This window comes from Dryas octopetala, chromosome 4 (genome assembly GCF_963921425.1).
Source record: "Dryas octopetala chromosome 4, drDryOcto1.1, whole genome shotgun sequence".
NCBI classification, from domain to species: domain Eukaryota; kingdom Viridiplantae; phylum Streptophyta; class Magnoliopsida; order Rosales; family Rosaceae; genus Dryas; species Dryas octopetala.
The window spans coordinates 16,617,870-16,639,401 of NC_141369.1; the positions used below are offsets into that span (position 1 = coordinate 16,617,870).

Consider the following 21,532-nt stretch of genomic DNA (forward strand, 5'->3'; position numbering starts at 1 on the left):
GTTGTTTGGTACTTTGTTTTTCTTGTACCTATAAGAAATTTTGGAATACAATATCCATTAAAGAGATTTCTCAGATGCATTGATGTTATAAAGATACATATTTTTGTTAGGACAAATACGTTAAGGCTTATGTTATTGCATGTTGCATATTGCATATTGCTTGTTTAATCATCAAAACACCATTCTTTAAGAGTTCTTAAAGTGATGCATGAAGTGAATTTTATTATTTGTGAAAGGGTCCCTAGACTTGATAGTCAACCCATTGAATAAAGTTGTCCCTAATTCAGTTTTTCAGAAGCATGTCACTAACATGGGGGTACTATCCAGTTTTCAAGATGCTCTAATTTAGTGGGAGCTATTTAGCTTTTAATTTGCTAATATTTTGATTAAGTTATTTGTTTTCGTTTAAGTTGGTGATTCATGGATATGTCTTAAAGTTAAGGAGATACTTATGAATAAAAGTTGATGTTCAGCTAAAGAAAGCATGCTATGGTTTGTTTTAATTATCTTTGTTTTTGCTGAATAAAATTCATTAAAGTTTAATGTACTGTTTTATTAAATACATAAAGGCAGATTTATTGAAATCTGATAAAGGAGGATCTAGTGGAATGATAATATCTTAAGCATTTCCATATGCATTCAAGTAACACATCAGAAAGATACATTAATCATTCTATTTCCATTGTCTTGTTGGTGTCTCATGTGGATATGAGTTCTTGCATATGTAGTTTCTAAAGCCGGATAATGTATTAGTCCAAAAGTTTTTGAAGCTCTATGTAAGAGGTCTTATTTGACAAGAGGCATGCTAGGAATTTGATTCAATTGAATTATGTGTGCACTAAAGGATCACTGCTGAAGCTACATTGGTACCTATTCGACCAAGTGGGAGAATGTTGGAGTACACTGTACTTTGACACAACCTGTTGTGGTCTCATAGTTGCCTAAGGGTTTTGTGGCCTAAGCAAAGATCAAGAGTTCAATTAGAATTATACCTTGAAGCCTATATGGATTTAGGTGTATTTGGTTTACTAAGGCTAAAGGGACTTCTATTACTTAGAGGACAATGAATTAGAGTCCTAGGCTAATATGGTTATCCTATGAGTTCAGTTATGGGTTAGACTCATAGGCTGCCACTCTATATAAAGTCGAGATCCCCTTGCACACAAACAATCACAATTTAGTTTACTCCCCATCAAGTAGTTTGTGCTAAAGGTTTGTAAGTGCAAGGAAGATTCTTGACTCTCAGTCGTCAGCGATGGATGCAGCTGTGGTGCTATGGTAAACTCAGGTATGTGTTTTATTTATATAAGTCACTAAAGTTAACAACAATCCCATCTTTATTTGATATTAACTAATGATTAATCATGATTAAGTAGGTCACTAACTCTCTCCTGGGTAACAATTCAACCCTTAGTTAAACACGTTTCTTTTATTTGGCCAAGAGTTAAACACGCTTCTAATTAACATGGAATAAGAATATGCCACAAATCAATAGTCATTTTCATTTATTTAGTACAAGACAAGAGAATGTATAAGTGTGTTTATTTTTAATTAACCATGCATAATCATGCATGCGGTCATAGTAAGTTTTCTGAATTAAAAAGAATAGTCACTTTCTCAAAGTTCATAATACATTATTGAAAGTCAACGGTTCTTAATTTGAATCATTGATTAGATTAATTTTTAATTATAAATATGTTATTCATACTCTCTAATAAGAAAGAGATGGATATATATATATATATAGGCTTAATTATCGATTTACCACCCAAAACTGTAACTCATTCTCACTTTGCTACTTGAAAGTTTTTTTGTCCCAGATTACCACATGTAACTTACATCTGTGTCTCATTTTACCTTGTTCCATTAACAATTCCGTTAAAAATGATGACCTGACAGTTAATGCTGACATGGCGTGCTGGATGTGCACCACATGTCACATCTTTGCTTTTATTTTCGGATTTTTTTTATTTGTTTATTTTTATAAACTTTAAAAACTAATTAAAAATGGCTCCGAACTCAGAAAAATACACAGAAAATTCCTACGGACTCGTCTTGACTAGCACTAATTTACTATCAGGTTAAATTACTAATTTGCCCTCTAAAAATTTCCAAAAAAAAAAATTAGAAAGTCTAATTTTATTTCTAAAAAATTAAAATAAATTTCCCTCCATTAAATAAATTCTAGAATTTTCGTAAACTCTTGGACAAATTCTAAAAAATATTTTGGAAATTACCAAAAGCCTGTTTTAGAGAATTATTTTGAGAAATTACCAAAAGCCTGTTTTAAGCAGTTAACAATATATATCAAAATAACAATCTCATTCACGTGGAGTTTCATCTTATATGTGGAGATTATAAACACATAGGCCTCCTTTAGTGCTTAGGATTGGATTAGATATGTTACATGACGAAATTCAATGTGAATTCAAGGAATATACTTTTAACTTAAAAAAGAAAAAGAAAAAGAAAAAGAAAAAGAAAAAAAAGATGGACTGATTATAAGAATTTGATATTTCAAATGTATTCCTTCCAATCTCCACAAAAATGGTGGAATTAGTGGGAATAAGTTTAGATTTCAACCCTGGTTTTCTGACTAATTTATAACCTTCCAAAAACCACATATCTAATGTCATCTTAAGCAAGCACTTAGCTTAAAGGGTTCAAATTATTACAAAATAAGTCAACAATATATATCAAACAAGTGAATATAATATATATATATATATATATATATATATATATATACAATCCTTCTCTAGGGTGAACACCTCCAAATTTTTTCACGGATTTCCAGTGTCGAGCACTCGGCAGTGCCATTTTCTTTTTCTCTCAAGCATTCGGCACTAGTTTGTCAGCTTTATATTAGATTTTAACTCTGGAATTTTGGGCGCCACAAGCCCTATTCTACACCTTAGGAGGGTATAGGGTGAACCGTTGGAAAAATACCCTCAAAAATCAGTGGAAGAAGCAGTGCCGAGTTATAAAAAATGCACTGTCGAGTGCTCAGTGATGAAAATTCACAAAAAAAAAAAAAAAACCGACGCATATGCCCTAGAGAAAAACTATATATATATATATATATATTATATATCCACCTTAATCCACTAACTTGAAGAATAGAGTCAAAAGTAGAGTCAAGGGTAGCCCAAAATGCTTCCTTTAATTCACACTATCCTTTTCTTCAAAGATATATTCAATCTTCATCCACTATGTCTCCACTGTCGCTACTATATATGTCAGGCTGTCAGCTAATTGTCATTTCTTGTTCTTTCCCTGCAAATGATTGAACTATTATATATGCCTCTTTTCTTTTGTAGACAAAAATTACTCAGGAAAAGTGATGCGTTAGTTCACTGATGATTTGCCTTTATAAAAGAAAAGCAGGTTGGTTGGTTTTGGTCACTCTGGTTTCATTTGTGTAAATTTTATTTTCATAGTTTCTTAACAAATGTAATTTAAGGACACATCTTTAATATCGTCAATTTGTTGATGAAAATAAGATGCGACACATACAAATAAATATATTTTAGATGGTGACAATAAAGTTAAACATATTAAAATACTCGATTCATACACATCACATGATATTTTTATTGAACAAATTGATAGAATTAATTAAAGATGTTGTCGTCAAATTACAACCGTTATAAAACTAATGCAGATGAAATTGAAATGATCATGGAGCTTGGTACAAATGCCATGAACCAAAAACGAAGTTTGGCCTTGAAAGCAGGATATGTAGCTAAAAGTCCTATTCCATGACAACAGAATCATGAATTGAATTGACACAAATTACAAATAGTAAGTGGTAGTCAGCTTTTGCAGCATGTATTGCAGAATGGCATGGATTAGGCATGCATCGTCGAATACGTCAATCATATATCTTGTTGCTATCGATTTGCTTCAGGGATATAGAACATACATGAACATGATAAAAAGTGGAGAAAAGTGCTTTCTTCAAAAGCAGTGGACACTCTTAAAATGCATGATCTTTGAATATGAAAAGTAGCTAGCTATATACTCTTCTAAGTGCTAGCTGCGTGCATGCAACAAATTAATGTGGTGGTGGGGACTGTGTCCTAGATTGCTGGGATTGGTTATGTATCTGTCAGCAATTCAACATTTGATTAGGCCTTTTTTTTTTTTTTACATTGAATCGGGTCATCTTTTATGAAAAGTTTATTGACTCTCCTCTGTATTTGATTGAAGATTTCTGGGCCCAATCTATCTCATATCATTTACAAATTGTTTTCTTATTTTCTTAACTGCTTGATGTTACTGTTTTCATAGATGATTTCATTTAATCAACAGTTCTTTTGCCAAATAAATTTTGATATGCGTTTTTTTTTTCATGTCCTTTTTCCTAATTTTGATAGTGCTCAAGGCTCTAACAGATTCTTCTTTTTATAATTACATCAACATGTTGATTTTCTGTTAAATTTTTGGTCCTCTCTCTCTCTCTCTCTCTCTCTCTCTCTATGATGGTTTAGTCTAGATATTGAGCTAGATGTCACGGATTTATTGGTTCCCACAAATAGGTAGTGTTTGCTCAACTCTGTCCATTAGAATTCTCTCTGGAATTGAACTCATGCTAACTCTTAATCAATCCGAGGATTACATACTTAGACATGCAAACCAATAATGGATATTTAGAAGTTGAAGGAATTAGTGACCTTATAGAGAAATTAATTTAGACTCAAAAGACTATAAACATGTACTTTTGGAGATGTTGTATGATGTATATGTAGTAAAAGTTAACTTTCATAAACTTTATCTTATTTTCTTATTGCTTCATACAAGCTCATACACCATTTGTAAGGATGTTGGATTTTACGGTGCCAAACTGCCAATACAAGCTTCTTTATGTGTCCAGCAAAGTTTCCAAACTCTCTTCCTTTTTCTTTTGTTTTATTACTCACCTCATCATGTAAACTTGAAGGCCTATCCTTCCATTTTATACTGACCACAAGTTTTTCATCAGACTAATACAATTCTAAAAGAAAATTTCCAGTCAAATAGTTCCTTAACTATTATACAAGTTACTAATAAGTAGTAATGATCTAATTGTTTAAGTCTTTACCAAAATTTAAGCATTACCAACATTATTTAGGCTTTTGTACTCTCAAACTAGATGGATTAATGGTGGTGGTTGGCATTTTGGGCATCATTTTTTCTTGCAGCTTGACCAATATTCAGCTACAAGCTTGGAGAAGTAGGAGTTGGTATCCAGGAGCTTTGAAGGTTCTTCATACTCCACCAGCTTCCCTGCATATACAAACAAATACCACACCACATATTAGCAACAGGCTTGATATCCAAATACCAAAATATCCACACTACATAGATAGGCAGTGACACCAGCTTGTTCATATTGTTAGGTAGAATTTGTGACGTCTTGTATAAGAGCATACCATAGGAGAGGACCATGACCATGTCACTGTCTATAACGGTTGGAACTCTGTGAGCTACTGTTATCACCGTGCATTCTGCGAATTCCTGCCTGATGATTCTCTGCAGAATGGCATCTGTTGCAGAATCAATGGAAGCAGTAGCCTCATCAAGAACTAGAATTCTGTTCCTCTTGAGCAGGACTCTGCCAAGGCAAAAGAGCTGGCGTTGCCCGGCACTCCAATTTTCCCCTTCATCACTCACTGTTGGAAAATCATCACAGTTATATAGCAATGTGATCTATTCAATTCACAACCTCATTTGACTTGATGGAATTGGTGCTGAAATAAAATGTTCAGCATGATATGTTTCTTTCGTTTATAGGAAACATCATGAACTCACCAGATGAGTCTAGTAGATTAGGTAGGCTGCTGACTGTTGCCTTGAGCTGACACTTCTCTAGGGCCTACAGATGAAAAAGTCATTAAAATCGTCCACAATGTCTAGTACAGAGCAGAACTACATCTAAGTGATGCCTAAACTGAGTTTCATTAGTAAAAACTGCTGAGAAACAATGCAAAAAAAATGCAGGAAAAGCCTTTTCAAAATTAGAGTCAGTTGGCTCACCCTCCATATTTCATCATCGGAGTAAAGACCTAGAGGATCCAAGTTGGTTCGGATGCTACCCTTGAAAAGAGTTGGTTCTTGAGGGATGATGCTGAGCTTCATTCTCAAATCTTTCAGTCCCATGGAGCAGATGTCAAGTCCATCTATAATAATTTTACCACTGCTAGGCTCTACTAAACGAAACAAAGCACTTATGAGTGTAGTTTTCCCGCTTCCTGTCCTTCCCACAACTCCTACTCTAGTCCCTTCTTTGAATGTGCATGTAACTCCTTTGAGAACTAGTGGAGCATTCGGACGATATTTTATCTATAACCAACCAAAAGAAATGATTTGTGATGATTAGAATTTTTAATGATCAAATGATAAGGTGGTCAAGGAACACTAATAGGATTCATGTGTATGATTTTGGATGCATTACCTTCAGAGAATACAGCTCTATCCTACCCTTTGTAGGCCATGAAGATGGTGGCCTCTTGTCCTCCACAATTGCTGGAGGTTCTGGTGGAATCTGCATGAATTGTTTTATCCTTTCAACTGAGATAATGTAGTTTGATAAGTTACAATACCATCGAGTCACAAAAATCTGTGTCGCGGTTAGTGTTAACGCATAAGAAAGAGAAAGCCCCACAAGCCCTGCAGTCATCCAGAAATATAGGCAAAATGTTAAACACCTTTAAACACCCTCAATTTCCTTAGTGTGAAACGTGGATTACTGCTCTAGTAATGTAATAAGTACCTGGAGGAACAAAACCCTTAGGAAGTAAAATAAGGAGAAAAGCAGCGGCGAAAAGGGTCAAATTCTGAAGTGCTTCTGTCCTTATAATTAACCACTCCATGGTTGCATTAGAATGAAAGAACAGTCTGGCATCTGTGTCAACTAGCTTCAGGTAGTTGTGGAAGAATCTGTCGACCATTTTAAAAGCTCTTATAGTGACCACTCCAAGTGATGTCTCAGCTGCATAATTCATAACAGGAGCTTTGGTTGTTCCATTGATTCTTATTAGTTCCCTTGCAGAGGCTAGATAATAGCTCTTGAAACAAAAAAAAAAAAAAAAAAACAAAGTTAGTTCTATCATTCCATTGGTAAAGAAAGAAAAAGATTGAAGAAAATCAATAAGCTTAAATTCCAAGCCACCTGAACATATTTTGCCGCAACCATGGCTAGACTGGCTACAATGAGAATTTGCCATGTGACAGAAGCCATAATTCCAATCATTGTCAGCAGTTCAATGCCAGCAGACACAACAAAGATTATGGAGAAAGGTATGTCAAAATCCAAAATACTTAAATCTGATGAAGCCTGCCAAAAACAAAAGATGAGAGACATGAATTCTGAAAGTAATTGAATGTGTGTTTTCAGGTGAGAATGAAGTATACTTAGTACTTACTCGTGTCAAAATCCGCCCAACAGGGGTTGAGTCAAAGAACAGCATGGGAGCCTTAAAGATAGCATCAGTGAAACCAGAGTAAAAGGCTCTAGAAGCTTTCAATCCCATATGGGCTGCAAGAGTTGATCTTAGAAACACAAAGACAGCACTAAGTGTTGAAATTGCTGTGTAAACACCGATGAGTATGCCATTGGTTATTGTAGGAATTTGAATGGCTAGAGCTAGCCAATAAGTTGAAGCAGCCTGAAGACCAACAAAACCAGACTGTGTTATTATGCCTAAGCATAGAAGAAGTGTTCCCTTAGAAACAAAAATATAATCCCAAAAAGGCTTCCATCCAACATCACCCATCCCTTTCTCTTCTTCTTCTGTTAGTTGCACCCCCGGTACACCCGTCAATGAAATATCCCCTTCACTGTTATCTCCAGTGAGGTTAGACTCATGAGGCTCCTCTTGCCTAACCATATCCCCCTTGTCAGATTCTCCTTGGCTTTGATAATTTGAAGTACCCAATGTTGTTACTGCATCTCTATGAGCATTCACAAGCTGCTCAAATGCTGTTCCTGCTGTCAACAGATCCTCATAGCTTCCGGATTGAGTAATTTGTCCACCCTCCATTACCTGGAAAATGAAATAGTTTGCAAACACAAGTGTCTTATTTATCTAACCAAATATTCATTGGGTTTCATAAATAACACAGTTTAAATCTTCATGACAAATAAAATTCAAATGCAAGCTAATATACCAGAATTTTATCAACTTCTGAGAGAAATTCTACTTGATGAGTCACTAGAATTACAGTTTTCTTTGCTAGAGCATCCATGACGCAATCCTGCATAAGCCATTCAAATTGAGTAAATGTTTCCATAATGAGACTAAATTTGGTTTCCATGATTCAAAAAATGCTTGAATTTGTGTCTTACATGAAATAGAGTTGCAGCTGTATGTGCATCCACTGCACTAAAGGGATCATCAAGGAGATAGATGTCAGCATCACTATAGACAGCTCGGGCCAGCTGAATCCTTTGCTTCTGTCCTCCACTCATGTTAATCCCCCTCTGGCCTATTTCAGTAAGATCACCATGGTCAAAACTATTAATGTCCTTATCCAAAGCACAAGCTTTTATGGCCTTCTCATATTTATTCTTGTCCATTGGCTTCCCGTAGAGTATGTTATCACGAACTGTCCCGCTTTGTATCCAGGAAGTCTGAGAAACATAGGCTATGGTTCCAAATACATCAACCTGTTTACAAGCATTAAAAGGGTAAGCAACTGAAATTAGTGGCAAAACTAAGTGCATGATATATTTCACATTTGTCATCTGCTTTTAAACTCACAGTTCCTGAAATTTTGGGCATCTCTCCAAGAATAGCACATAAAAGTGATGATTTTCCAGCTCCAACTGGTCCACAGACTGCAATTTTCTGCTCCCATTTTACTTCCAAATTCACTTCTCCCAGTGTTGGAATTGTTGATTCAGGATACCAGCTGAACATGCCCCTTTCTATTCTTAAGCTCTCATCTGAATTCTGTGATGGAAGTTTCCTTATTTCACTGTCTTTTAGCTCATCATCAAGTAAAAACGTATTGAGCCGATCAAATGAGACCTTGACTTGGATCATTACTGAAAGAGCCTCTGGTATCATTCTGACAGGTTCTCCCATGGTCCTTAATGAAGCTAGAACTGTGAATATGGTACTTGCATTCAGAGGGACACTTTTGAAAAGCATACATCCCAGAAAAATAACTGAGGAGATGATGGTTGGTGACATCCAATACAGCAAAGTGCTATAAGCCTTTTTAAATTGTGCCTCAGCCAACCATTTGAATTCTCTTTCACGAAGAGAATCGACCAAGTTTTTGAATTTATCTTCCCATGATTGTAACTTGATGATTTTCATACTGTTTAGGACCTCAGAAGTGGCTCTAAGCCTCTCATCTTGAGCTATCATGAACTGGGACTGACACTTCTGAAGTACCTTTGCAAATGGCACATTCAGGAGACCACAAATGATGAGAGGAATTAAACCAGGAAGAGCACCAAGACCCACAACCCCAAAGAGAACACCAATGGCAAGGAATAGCTGCAATGCAAAGTTCCAAGTTGAATGAAACCACCATGGGAACTCACCCATTCGATAGGCATCGACTGCTATGTAATTCACAATCTCCCCAGCTGAGTGCCTTCTCCTTCCTACACTAGAAAGCTTCAGCTGCTTTTGGTACACTGCCACCATCAAGGCTGACCTCATCCTCATCCCAGACCTCCTTGCATCGAAAAACCAATGTCTCTGGCTCAAGGATTCAACCACCTTGGTAAGAATTAGACACCCCACTATAATGAGGCCTTCATTGAGATTTTCCTCCTCACTATTCGAATAATTTACAAAAGCATAGAGTATAAGAGGAGAAACTACAACTGAAATGGTCCTGAGGAATGCACAGAAGGCAATCCATATATTTTCTTTCAAATAAACTTTTGCAATGGCCCTTAGAACCAGGTTCCTGGTACTGCTGGAGTTCTTCTCCCTTGACAGTGAATCCCATGCTTGAGCAAACTTTTGATATGCTAAATCCGCTTCATCTTCGGAAACCAGAGAAGGGATGTCTTCAAGAGCTAATGTTTTTGAGGAACCCAAGTTGAGTAAAGGGTTAATCCAAGCAAATGTCAATTTGCTAAGGAAACCGGCATGCTCTAGTTCTGTTTGCTGGCTCTTTCCAGCAGACTTTTTGGCTAATAGAGGCTCAGATAGGCTATTATCTTGGGCATGTTGATAAACAAAGCGACTGAGGTTTCTAACAGCACACAGGAGAAGCAAAAGGTTCACTGGCCATGTCATTGCATCAAACATGTCAATGCTATGGGTTCTTACAAGTATTTCAATGTTTAGAGCCGAGACCAATGAAAAGGAGGACACCCACCAAACAGAGTTGAGAATTTTGATCCATTTGGACCTTTGAACAAGCAAGGATATTGTGAAGGAAATCCAAACTAGTCCTTTGACAAAGTAATCGAACCGGCCAAACTTATGAGATTCATCACGTGTGGCTATTAGATCCCATAAACCAGCAGCAAAATATGCAATGCTAGTAAGAGCGCAACAGATTGAGACAACTACAGAGAACTGGTCTCTTCTGGTGGGACTGGTAATATGATGTTTTCTTATAAAACCTATAAGCGTATATAAGAAAAAAACAAAGAGGAAGAGCAGATTTACGAGATGAATGATAGTTCTTTGAGTGCAGTAAGAACCCAGATCAAGTTCTCCATCACAAATCAATGAGAAAGCACTCCCTGCATATCCAATATTACAAGGAAATTAAACAGTCAGAATCATCATACAACTGCATGCTGAACAGTACTGGGAAGTTGGAAAAGATTGAACAAGTGCATGAAGTGCTATATTTATATATTCATACAAAAAAAAAAAAGAACAAGATTTGGTCCTAATATAAAAAAAATAAAAAATAAAAGGAAAAGTTGCCATGAAATAAGAAAAGATAGGCAGATAGAGAGACGTATATGAATCACATGATCAAGCAGAAAGAAGACAAAGACGTAAAACCATACAGAGGAAGATCATTCAACACCACAATCTTGAATTCTACTTCAATATAAGAGCATCAAATTCAAATTCACTACAAAATATATATACCATATAATTCATAGTGTGCACATGCATACAAACATAGTGAAAACTTCTAATTGGTGGACTACTAGAGTTTTGTTAAGTTCCGGATGCATATAGGACGATTTGATTCATGTATAGGACTGCCTATAGCATATACAGGAATCAAGACATCCTATACGCATCCGGAACTTAACAAACTTCAGTCCACCATTTGAGAAGCTTTCTGTACAACTATAAACACAAGAGAAAGAAAGAGAGAAAATGATCATATAAACTTACCAAGTACGGAACTCCTCAAGGAAGCCATTCTTGTATCTCTGCCAAGCACTCCAAACTATGTAGGAGAGGAGAGCTCAAATCTCAATATTTATTATCTTCTTCATTGAAAGAAGTACTACCCACGTAACTTCCTCTCTGCCTATGCAGAAACCTTAGTGCGCTTATTCACTGGCTCTGCAGATCACATCAGTACTCATAAGCATCTTGTTTCATTTCCTTTGTTTGATTGTATGGACAGTCTATGCTTTGCTAGCAAAGTGCTTATTAATTAGAGAGGCGTTTTTTTGTCTCTATTATGCTTGCAGCTGCACCTATACAATTTTGCTTCTTGCATTACTAAATATTCAAATATAAATATACACACATATATATAGCATTGGTTGCTATGCACATGAAGACATTTCAGGAAATAGTAAAAGCACATTCTTTTATTTATTAGTCGCATTTGGTTGTACAAATCCAGATTTTTGTTTTACTTTTTAATTCTTCTTTGAGTATTTAATTCAGTTTTTATATATATGCCTACCTACACATATGACCAAATTAAGGTCTAACCCTTTTGTCCATTTGTCACAATGATTAATTTCGTGAAACACATTCACTGAACATGAAAAACTTTCAACGTTCATATAACTTATACACCAATTATTAATTAATTAATATCAATTTTTCAACATCAATATCAAAACCATTTTCGGCAATTTGAGATTCTGCAGAAGAGGTGAAAGCACTCACTCGGCAATTTGATTGATTGATTCTGTACGTAGTGAGCAAAACGTTCTTTCTTGTAATCAGGGTTATGATAACTGTATATGGATTGAAGATGGTCCTGACGCCAATCATGCATTAATTTCTTCTTTTTGTTATAAAACAAAAGAACAAAAAAACACATATCAAAACCCATGTCTTACAACATCCACCCATTGTAATAGGTAGATAATTATAAATTTATAAGTATTGTAGTGGCCAAACATCGTCCTAGATCGAGTCACGCCACGTGTATAACTAGGAAAAAAACTTTCCTGTAACAGGGTTGGCATTACAAACAAAAAGGAGGGGCTAGCTTAATTGAGGCATTGAGGTTTGGGACCTATCCTAGTCTTTGTTAGTAATGTCACCTTACAATCTGTTGCAAGAAAGTTTTCTCATTTAACTAGAATTTACATGTTCAAATTCCTAAAAAAGAGAGTAAAACTTTTATGTAATTTTAGAAATGTCACATTGAGTATAATCACGTTTTTTAGCCAAGAGTATAATCACGTTAAACACACATAAAATAAGAAACTTTTGCTTCTTTAAGCAAATATCTGTACCGGAGCATTTCACACACTTTTCAAGAATTTTAGTCAAGTAACTTAATTTATTGGACAAATACCTTTGGGGCCCATTTGAACTATGGAATTGAATTATTGGAAAATCAATTCCTATACATTTTTCAGAGCAAAATGTATGTAAGATTTTAATTTCTGTGTTTTGTAATGCTTGGAAAGTAAACTAGGAAATACCTTTTTATTTCCATTCATATCTTTGGTTTGTAAAGGAATATGAAATAAATTGGTAAAATGGTCTTTAAACAGCATCAATGCTTTCCCACGGGAAGGGAAAACCAAACCCAAGCTGAGAGGAATGATTCATTTTTCCTCTTTTGAGGGCATCAAATTCCCATCAGTTAGGAAATTATTTTCATGTCTTCACTTACCAAATATGGGAATTAAATTATTTTTCTATTCTCAAGCTTCTAAAACCTGAACCACACGTGCCCTAATTAGGAAGAACCACCTAAATGACTAGGTCATATGGAGAACCAAGTTTCCAATGATTTTCTATGTGAGTAATGATGTTGAGACCTTCCTAACTGACTATATGCCATCTCCATTAACACTGCAATCAAGATTAACATATCAACTGACACCTCATATGGTCAGTTGGGAAGGTCCCAACAACATTACTCTTTATATATATTGTTTGTGGATAAATCCACATGGATTCAATGGCCAATCACAGACCAACACGTGGCACACCAAGTCCCATTTTTGCTCAGACTCTTTGATGGTCAACTTGGTCAGACTCAGCCATCTATGTCATCATCTCAGCTTAGCAACGCCAACAGCATGTACATATGAGATCGGCTCTTACCTCCGGGTTACCCATATCCGATCCGAACCGACATTGGGATCCACCAGGAATTCGAGAGATTATCTTTTTTGAACACCATCAGTTCGGCTCAGATCTGGAGATCATCTTTCTCTAGTCACATCTCAACCATTGGTTCGGCTCGGCCCGGCCCAATGACCGATCACGATCAGACGTGCTTCGACAATCTTGTCACCACCTGATCATCTCAACCATTGGTTCGGCTCGGCCCGGACCAATGACCGATCACGATCAGACGTGCTTCGACAATCTTGTCAGCACCTGATCATCTCAACCATTGGTTCGGCTCGGCCCGGCCCAATGACCGATCACGATCAGACGTGCTTCGACAATCTTGTCACCACCTGATCATCTCAACTATTGGTTCGGCTCGGCCCGGACCAATGACCGATCACGATCAGACGTGCTTCGACAATCTTGTCAGCACCTGATCATCTCAACTATTGGTTCGGCTCGGCTCGGCCCAATGACCGATCACGATCAGACGTGCTTCGACAATCTTGTCAGCACCTGATCATCTCAACTATTGGTTCGGCTCGGCCCGGACCAATGACCGATCACGATCAGACGTGCTTCGACAATCTTGTCACCACCTGATCATCTCAACTATTGGTTCGGCTCGGCCCGGACCAATGACCGATCACGATCAGACGTGCTTCGACAATCTTGTCACCACCTGATCATCTCAACTATTGGTTCGGCTCGGCCCGGACCAATGACCGATCACGATCAGACGTGCTTCGACAATCTTGTCACCACCTGATCATCTCAACTATTGGTTCGGCTCGGCCCGGCCCAATGACCGATCACGATCAGACGTGCTTCGACAATCTTGTCACCACCTGATCATCTCAACTATTGGTTCGGCTCGGCCCGGCCCAATGACCGATCACGATCAGACGTGCTTCGATAATCTTGTCACCACCTGATCATCTCAACTATTGGTTCGGCTCGGCCCGGACCAATGACCGATCACGATCAGACGTGCTTCGACAATCTTGTCACCACCTGATCATCTCAACCATTGATTCGGCTCGGCCCGGACCAATGACCGATCACGATCAGACTTGGATCTCCACATCACCACATCAACTCAGTCCATTCCATTCCCAGTTCGGATCGGCTCGGCTTTGGTGATCATCATCTCAAATCCTAGTTGCGGCCGGATTTCACTTGAGGGGATCACTGCACTACCTACCTGATCGGCTTGGCCGACTTGTCTAAATCCGATCCGATCACACATGGGTTTCACGTCTACATGTGAGGACATGTGTTCGGATCGGCTCGGCCTCCCACCGCCATCCTAAAGAAGATCACGTTAGGACGAACCGCCATACTCAAGTGCACCTGACGTGACTCTCTGACAGATAAGACATTCCAGCTCACAGCCATGACTATTGGGGCATTCCACCTGATCTTCCATCCTTGCATTCAATGCAGCATTGAATGCAAAGGAGGTGAGTAGCTGTGCATGCTACTAGTTATGACCGAACGCGTGGATCTCTCTCAGCCACTCAATCACATGCAGGTAACTTACTCTCCACACATTCCCTTGTCTATATAAACCAACTTATATGCACAAAGCCAAGGCCCCCATCCATCCAGCCATCAAAAAGCAAACACTTGCACAAACTTTGGCTTACCAAAAACACACTTGGACTTGCTGAGAATAAACCCAGAACATTTGCCTTGTTCTTCCCATTCTCCCAAGTTCATCACATGTTCTTCCTCACTTCCATTCAAACACCATCAAACACACATCACTGCCTTCATCATCGGAGCGTGTTTGGCTGGTACCACACCGGTCCATCTCCTTTGATCTTGTGTTTGTCTACAGGAAGATCTCACGTCATCATCCAGCAGGACTTCGGATCAGCCAGGTCACTACCCCTAAGTTGTTGTAACTTTCTTACGGAAATTTGCATCAACAGATTGGCGCCGTCTGTGGGAAGATCGACTTCAGCCGTTGTGTTCATCACCACAAGTGCTAAGCTCTTCCTTCACACAAGTCATCATGACTACCATCTTTCGCGACAGTAGCTCTTCCTCAGGAGGATCCCAGAATGATGAACAACATCAGCCTGAGACACCTCAAAAGACGAGAAGAGCCAATCCCTCTGGAAGAGCTGGGATCAGCAATGACCCAGCCGATCTCAGAGCTACCAATAGGCTCTTAAGAAGGGTAAATCAAGAACAACTTGCTGCTGAGAACGAACTTCTTAGGCAGAACAATGAGCTTTTGACCAAACAAGCAAAACAGACCGCCGAACTGCAACGCCTCCGAGCTCAGCAGGGGATGAGTGTTCGGATCGGCAATAACACGAGAATGACCCGAGCTGATCCCGAGGTTCTTTCTCCAGCTCGTCCCCCACAAGTCACTCAGGCTGACATCGACAATCACCCTTGCCGACGTAACATCGATTGCTCATTCCCTGGCTTCGAGAGTATGCCCCTGGCCGATCAGCTCGAGTTCTTAAATGCTCGGCAGATCATCCAACAAAAACGCCAGGCCTATGTCAGAGACTCTACTTCACCTCCCTGAAGTTACCATGATGATCCGAGCGAGGAACCGAGATCGCCGGTCCGAACCAGACTGGGGACTCCACTCGGAAACCCAATACGGACCGGATCGGCCTAACAAAGAACTCCAACCAGGAGTAGACTTGGTCCGCAACCGAACGTAATCCCGGAAGAAGAGTCCGAACCTTCCTCTTCCAGCACCCAGACCGGCAGACAACCTACACGGGATCGGCTCGACCCAACCATGGTCATGTCCGACCGACGTCCGGTGAGTGAGAGGATCACTCGTCAGCCGGTAAGCGAGAGACTCGGTAACCGGACCGAGTGCTCAGGGGAAACTGCGGCCGAGCCGACCCCACCCAATGTGGAAAATCTTGTCCGGACTTTGGTCCAAAGCCAAATCCGGAGTGTCCACGATCGGCTCGGCCAAGTCGAGGTCTCCGGGGGGTACACCGGTAGAACCGATCACGGGGAAGAGCTCCCCCTCCCATATACCAGCATGATCATGGATGCTGAGGTCTCCCTGGATACAAAACCCCCCAAGATGGATCAGTACGACGGGACTAGAGATCCCTACGATCATCTTGACAGCTTCAGATACGCCATGGAGGCCCGCCAGGCATCTGAGGCCACGAAGTGCAGAATCTTCCCTTCAACCTTGAAGGGATCGGCTCGGGGGTGGTTTCGAACTCCCCAGCCGAACTCCATTGACTCTTTCTCCGATCTCCGGAGAACCTTCCTGACGAGATATCGGGTTGTATCCGAACGACTCTACAACTTGAACGATATGTCACTCATCAAACAGCAGGAAGGGGAGAGAGCCTTAAGACCTATCTGATCCGCTTCAACATCGAATACACGAAGTGTGATGATTGCGACGACAGATCGGCTAAGAACGCTCTTATGCAAGGTCTGCTCGCCGGGGGACTCCGCTCCCATCTGATGAGGAACCCTCCATCCACCTACGACGAACTCTCCGCTGAAGCCACCAAATGGGCTCGAGCTGAAGAGTGGAACGCTCAAGTGGAAGCACTGAAAACCAACCAGTCAACTCCCAAACGGAAGGAGGAAGAAACCTCATACCCTAATCGCCTGTCTCAGGGGAAGAAGACCAAAACTGCAAAGCCACACCAACTCCTAGGCGGGGAGCCTCGTTACGTCCAGTACCTTGAGTTCACCCCGTTGAACACAAGCTTGGAGGATATCCTTTCCAAAATCAAGGATCAGCTCCCAGTCCCTAAGGAGATTCGAGGTCCACCTCAGGACAAAATCAAGGAAGATATCTATTGTAAGTACCATTCCAACCATGGTCACGTCACGAACAACTGCTACTCTCTTCGCGACGCAACAGAGACTCTCGCCCGAGCTGGCAAGATTAATCAATTCCTGACCGGAGCCCCAAGGGTGAAGATCACTGACCCAAGGAGGACCACCAACACCGTTGAAACCAGAGATGCTCATATTGGTTGAGGGCTGAGACCTTCGACTTCGCCTCTGGCCCTTCAGATCGGGTCAGATCATCCCGGCGGATCCTCCACATCCAATCCGACCCGATCTGAGGATCTTCTAAGAATTGAGTGTTCATCATTTCTTGGTTATCCCGGCTCGGCTCGGCTCGGCTTTGGTGATCATCATTTCAAATCCTAGTCACAGCCGGATTTCACTTGAAAGGATTACTGCATTATCTGCCTGATCGGTTCGGCCTCTCCCTATTGGGGATTGGGAAGAAGTCCCGGTTTTCGAGGAGAAATCGGACCAACCTGTTCGGATCGGCTCAAGACTCAGATCAGCTCGGCTCAGTGCTCAAACGCACTTGCATACCTACGCACAAATACTGAAGTGTTCGCCTGGTTCTACAATGGTGTTCTAAACATTTCCTCTTGACTTAATCAAGATCGGGGACTATCCGATCCGATCTTCTTTCGACAAATATAGATGAACACATCTAGATCCACATTGATTCTCAGACTCATCAGGTCTATAAAAACACCTGGTCCAAGCCGGAGCGACTGGCCACAGTCCCGGCGCCCAACAGGAAAAGACTCATCAGGTCTATAAAAACACCTGGTCCAAGCCAGAGCGACTGGCCACAGTCCCGGCGCCCAACAGGAAAAGACTCAAAGGTCTCTAAAAACACCTGGTCCAAGCCGGAGCGACTGGCCACAGTCCCGGCGCCCAACAGGAAAAGACTCAAAGGTCTCTAAAAACACCTGGTCCAAGCCGGAGCGACTGGCCACAGTCCCGGCGCCCAACAGGAAAAGACTCAAAGGTCTCTAAAAACACCTGGTCCAAGCCGGAGCGACTGGCTACAGTCCCGGCGCCCAACAGGAAAAGACTCATCAGGTCTATAAAAATCCCTGGCCGAGCCGAAGTGACTTTCTACAGTCCTAACGTTCGACAGGATATTTCCAAAAAGAAAAATATTTTCAAGCTCAAAACTTTTATCGTGCATACCGAGCCGATCTGAAAGTAAGTTTGAATATTTTTCTCAAAAACAAAATTCCTAATATCTCAATGGACACATCAAACCCATATGAGATCATCAGGGATTTATAGTTTCTTCTTATTTTCGTCACGCTCATCAGACTGATCCGAAAATAAATTGAGAATTATCATTGCATTTTATCATAATGGCCAAGTCAGGCCGAATGTCACTTCTTACAGGTCATCACTTTTTTTCAACTTCCAATCCATCACAAGTCTGCTCGGACCGGAAGTTGGGGGACTCCTGTTTGTGGATAAATCCACATGGATTCAATGGCCAATCACAGACCAACACGTGGCACACCAAGTCCCATTTTTGCTCAGACTCTTTGATGGTCAACTTGGTCAGACTCAGCCATCTATGTCATCATCTCAGCTTAGCAACGCCAACAGCATGTACATATGAGATCGGCTCTTACCTCCGGGTTACCCATATCCGATCCGAACCGACATTGGGATCCACCAGGAATTCGAGAGATTATCTTTTTTGAACACCATCAGTTCGGCTCAGATCTGGAGATCATCTTTCTCTAGTCACATCTCAACCATTGGTTCGGCTCGGCCCGGCCCAATGACCGATCACGATCAGACGTGCTTCGACAATCTTGTCACCACCTGATCATCTCAACCATTGGTTCGGCTCGGCCCGGACCAATGACCGATCACGATCAGACGTGCTTCGACAATCTTGTCAGCACCTGATCATCTCAACCATTGGTTCGGCTCGGCCCGGCCCAATGACCGATCACGATCAGACGTGCTTCGACAATCTTGTCACCACCTGATCATCTCAACTATTGGTTCGGCTCGGCCCGGACCAATGACCGATCACGATCAGACGTGCTTCGACAATCTTGTCAGCACCTGATCATCTCAACTATTGGTTCGGCTCGGCCCGGACCAATGACCGATCACGATCAGACGTGCTTCGACAATCTTGTCACCACCTGATCATCTCAACTATTGGTTCGGCTCGGCCCGGACCAATGACCGATCACGATCAGACGTGCTTCGACAATCTTGTCACCACCTGATCATCTCAACTATTGGTTCGGCTCGGCCCGGACCAATGACCGATCACGATCAGACGTGCTTCGACAATCTTGTCACCACCTGATCATCTCAACTATTGGTTCGGCTCGGCCCGGCCCAATGACCGATCACGATCAGACGTGCTTCGACAATCTTGTCACCACCTGATCATCTCAACTATTGGTTCGGCTCGGCCCGGCCCAATGACCGATCACGATCAGACGTGCTTCGATAATCTTGTCACCACCTGATCATCTCAACTATTGGTTCGGCTCGGCCCGGACCAATGACCGATCACGATCAGACGTGCTTCGACAATCTTGTCACCACCTGATCATCTCAACCATTGATTCGGCTCGGCCCGGACCAATGACCGATCACGATCAGACGTGGATCTCCACATCACCACATCAACTCAGTCCATTCCATTCCCAGTTCGGATCGGCTCGGCTTTGGTGATCATCATCTCAAATCCTAGTTGCGGCCGGATTTCACTTGAGGGGATCACTGCACTACCTACCTGATCGGCTTGGCCGACTTGTCTAAATCCGATCCGATCACACATGGGTTTCACGTCTACATGTGAGGACATGTGTTCGGATCGGCTCGGCCTCCCACCGCCATCCTAAAGAAGATCACGTTAGGACGAACCGCCATACTCAAGTGCACCTGACGTGACTCTCTGACAGATAAGACATTCCAGCTCACAGCCATGACTATTGGGGCATTCCACCTGATCTTCCATCCTTGCATTCAATGCAGCATTGAATGCAAAGGAGGTGAGTAGCTGTGCATGCTACTAGTTATGACCGAACGCGTGGATCTCTCTCAGCCACTCAATCACATGCAGGTAACTTACTCTCCACACATTCCCTTGTCTATATAAACCAACTTATATGCACAAAGCCAAGGCCCCCATCCATCCAGCCATCAAAAAGCAAACACTTGCACAAACTTTGGCTTACCAAAAACACACTTGGACTTGCTGAGAATAAACCCAGAACATTTGCCTTGTTCTTCCCATTCTCCCAAGTTCATCACATGTTCTTCCTCACTTCCATTCAAACACCATCAAACACACATCACTGACTTCATCATCGGAGCGTGTTTGGCTGGTACCACACCGGTCCATCTCTTTTGATCTTGTGTTTGTCTACAGGAAGATCTCACGTCATCATCCAGCAGGACTTCGGATCAGCCAGGTCACTACCCCTAAGTTGTTGTAACTTTCTTACGGAAATTTGCATCAACATATATTCTCACAAGGAATGCTCCTATATATCAATTCATCATGTCGCATGTGTCCAAATTCTTTATTAATAGTTAATTTTATATGCTAATATATATAGTGTTTATGTCCAACATTATGTTGTTTCATACCTCTATATATCTAATTATATATTTTCTAAAATAAATTTTAAACACAAAAATTTTAGCCATAAATCCGAAACCATGTCGTTTTGAACACAAATACAATATCAACAGAGAATCATGCTGCATGGAGTAATTATAGGTATGCACATGGCAATCCTGAAAAGCCCTGGCCAGTGCTTCTGCTACGTACAAGTGATCCACCACCATGATTGTCCTTAGTCTCAATCACTAGCTTTGGTAATCGTTCACCATGGCCACCATGAATTGAGCTTAATTTCCTTGTTCCACCACTCATGAGCAATGCATGATGTTGTACATATCCACCAGTCAACCATTTTGACTTGTTGTCTGTTGATCATATATATATATGTGTGTATATGATTGGCACCAACTATAGATACATATGAGGTTACAATTATGCAGCTTTCTTATAGTCATCATGAACTCATGGGGATCATCTATGGTTAAAAACCCAAACAATATAATTGTGTGGAGCCGTGGAGGTGACCAGTCTTAGCTAGCTGGACAGGACCATTTTCATCATTATTGATCGAAACCACATGGACCTCGCTCACACCTCACTTTCATGGGTTACAATCCCATCTTTATTTGATATTAACTAATCATCAATCATGATTAAGTAGGTCACT

At 40.8% G+C, this 21,532-nt stretch overlaps 1 protein-coding gene across 1 annotated transcript; it reads right to left on the reverse strand.

Moving 5' to 3' along the window:
* Window positions 1–4,926: 4,926 nt before the first annotated feature.
* On the reverse strand, window positions 4,927–11,593 carry LOC147287403 (ABC transporter C family member 8-like). Its single transcript, XM_086240174.1, has 12 exons — window positions 11,319–11,593; window positions 8,745–10,702; window positions 8,330–8,650; window positions 8,152–8,238; window positions 7,407–8,027; window positions 7,154–7,318; window positions 6,755–7,049; window positions 6,437–6,651; window positions 6,019–6,324; window positions 5,794–5,857; window positions 5,415–5,654; window positions 4,927–5,268 (listed from the first exon to the last, which is right to left on the reverse strand). The coding sequence occupies exons 1-12, from the start codon at window positions 11,344–11,346 to the stop codon at window positions 5,168–5,170; spliced, it is 4,401 nt and encodes a 1,466-aa protein (XP_086096300.1). The 5' UTR covers window positions 11,347–11,593; the 3' UTR covers window positions 4,927–5,167.
* Between the last annotated feature and the right edge of the window lie 9,939 nt (window positions 11,594–21,532).

Bases quoted from the DNA above. Each gene is read 5' to 3' on its own strand.
- LOC147287403 (XM_086240174.1), bottom strand. From the start codon at position 11,346: ATGGCTTCCTTGAGGAGTTCCGTACTTG. The intron at 8,028-8,151 runs GTATATTAGCTT...TTCATTTTCCAG, and splicing joins CAGAAGTTGATAAAATTCTG to GTAATGGAGGGTGGACAAAT. The intron at 7,050-7,153 runs GTGGCTTGGAAT...TTTTGTTTCAAG, and splicing joins TTGCGGCAAAATATGTTCAG to AGCTATTATCTAGCCTCTGC.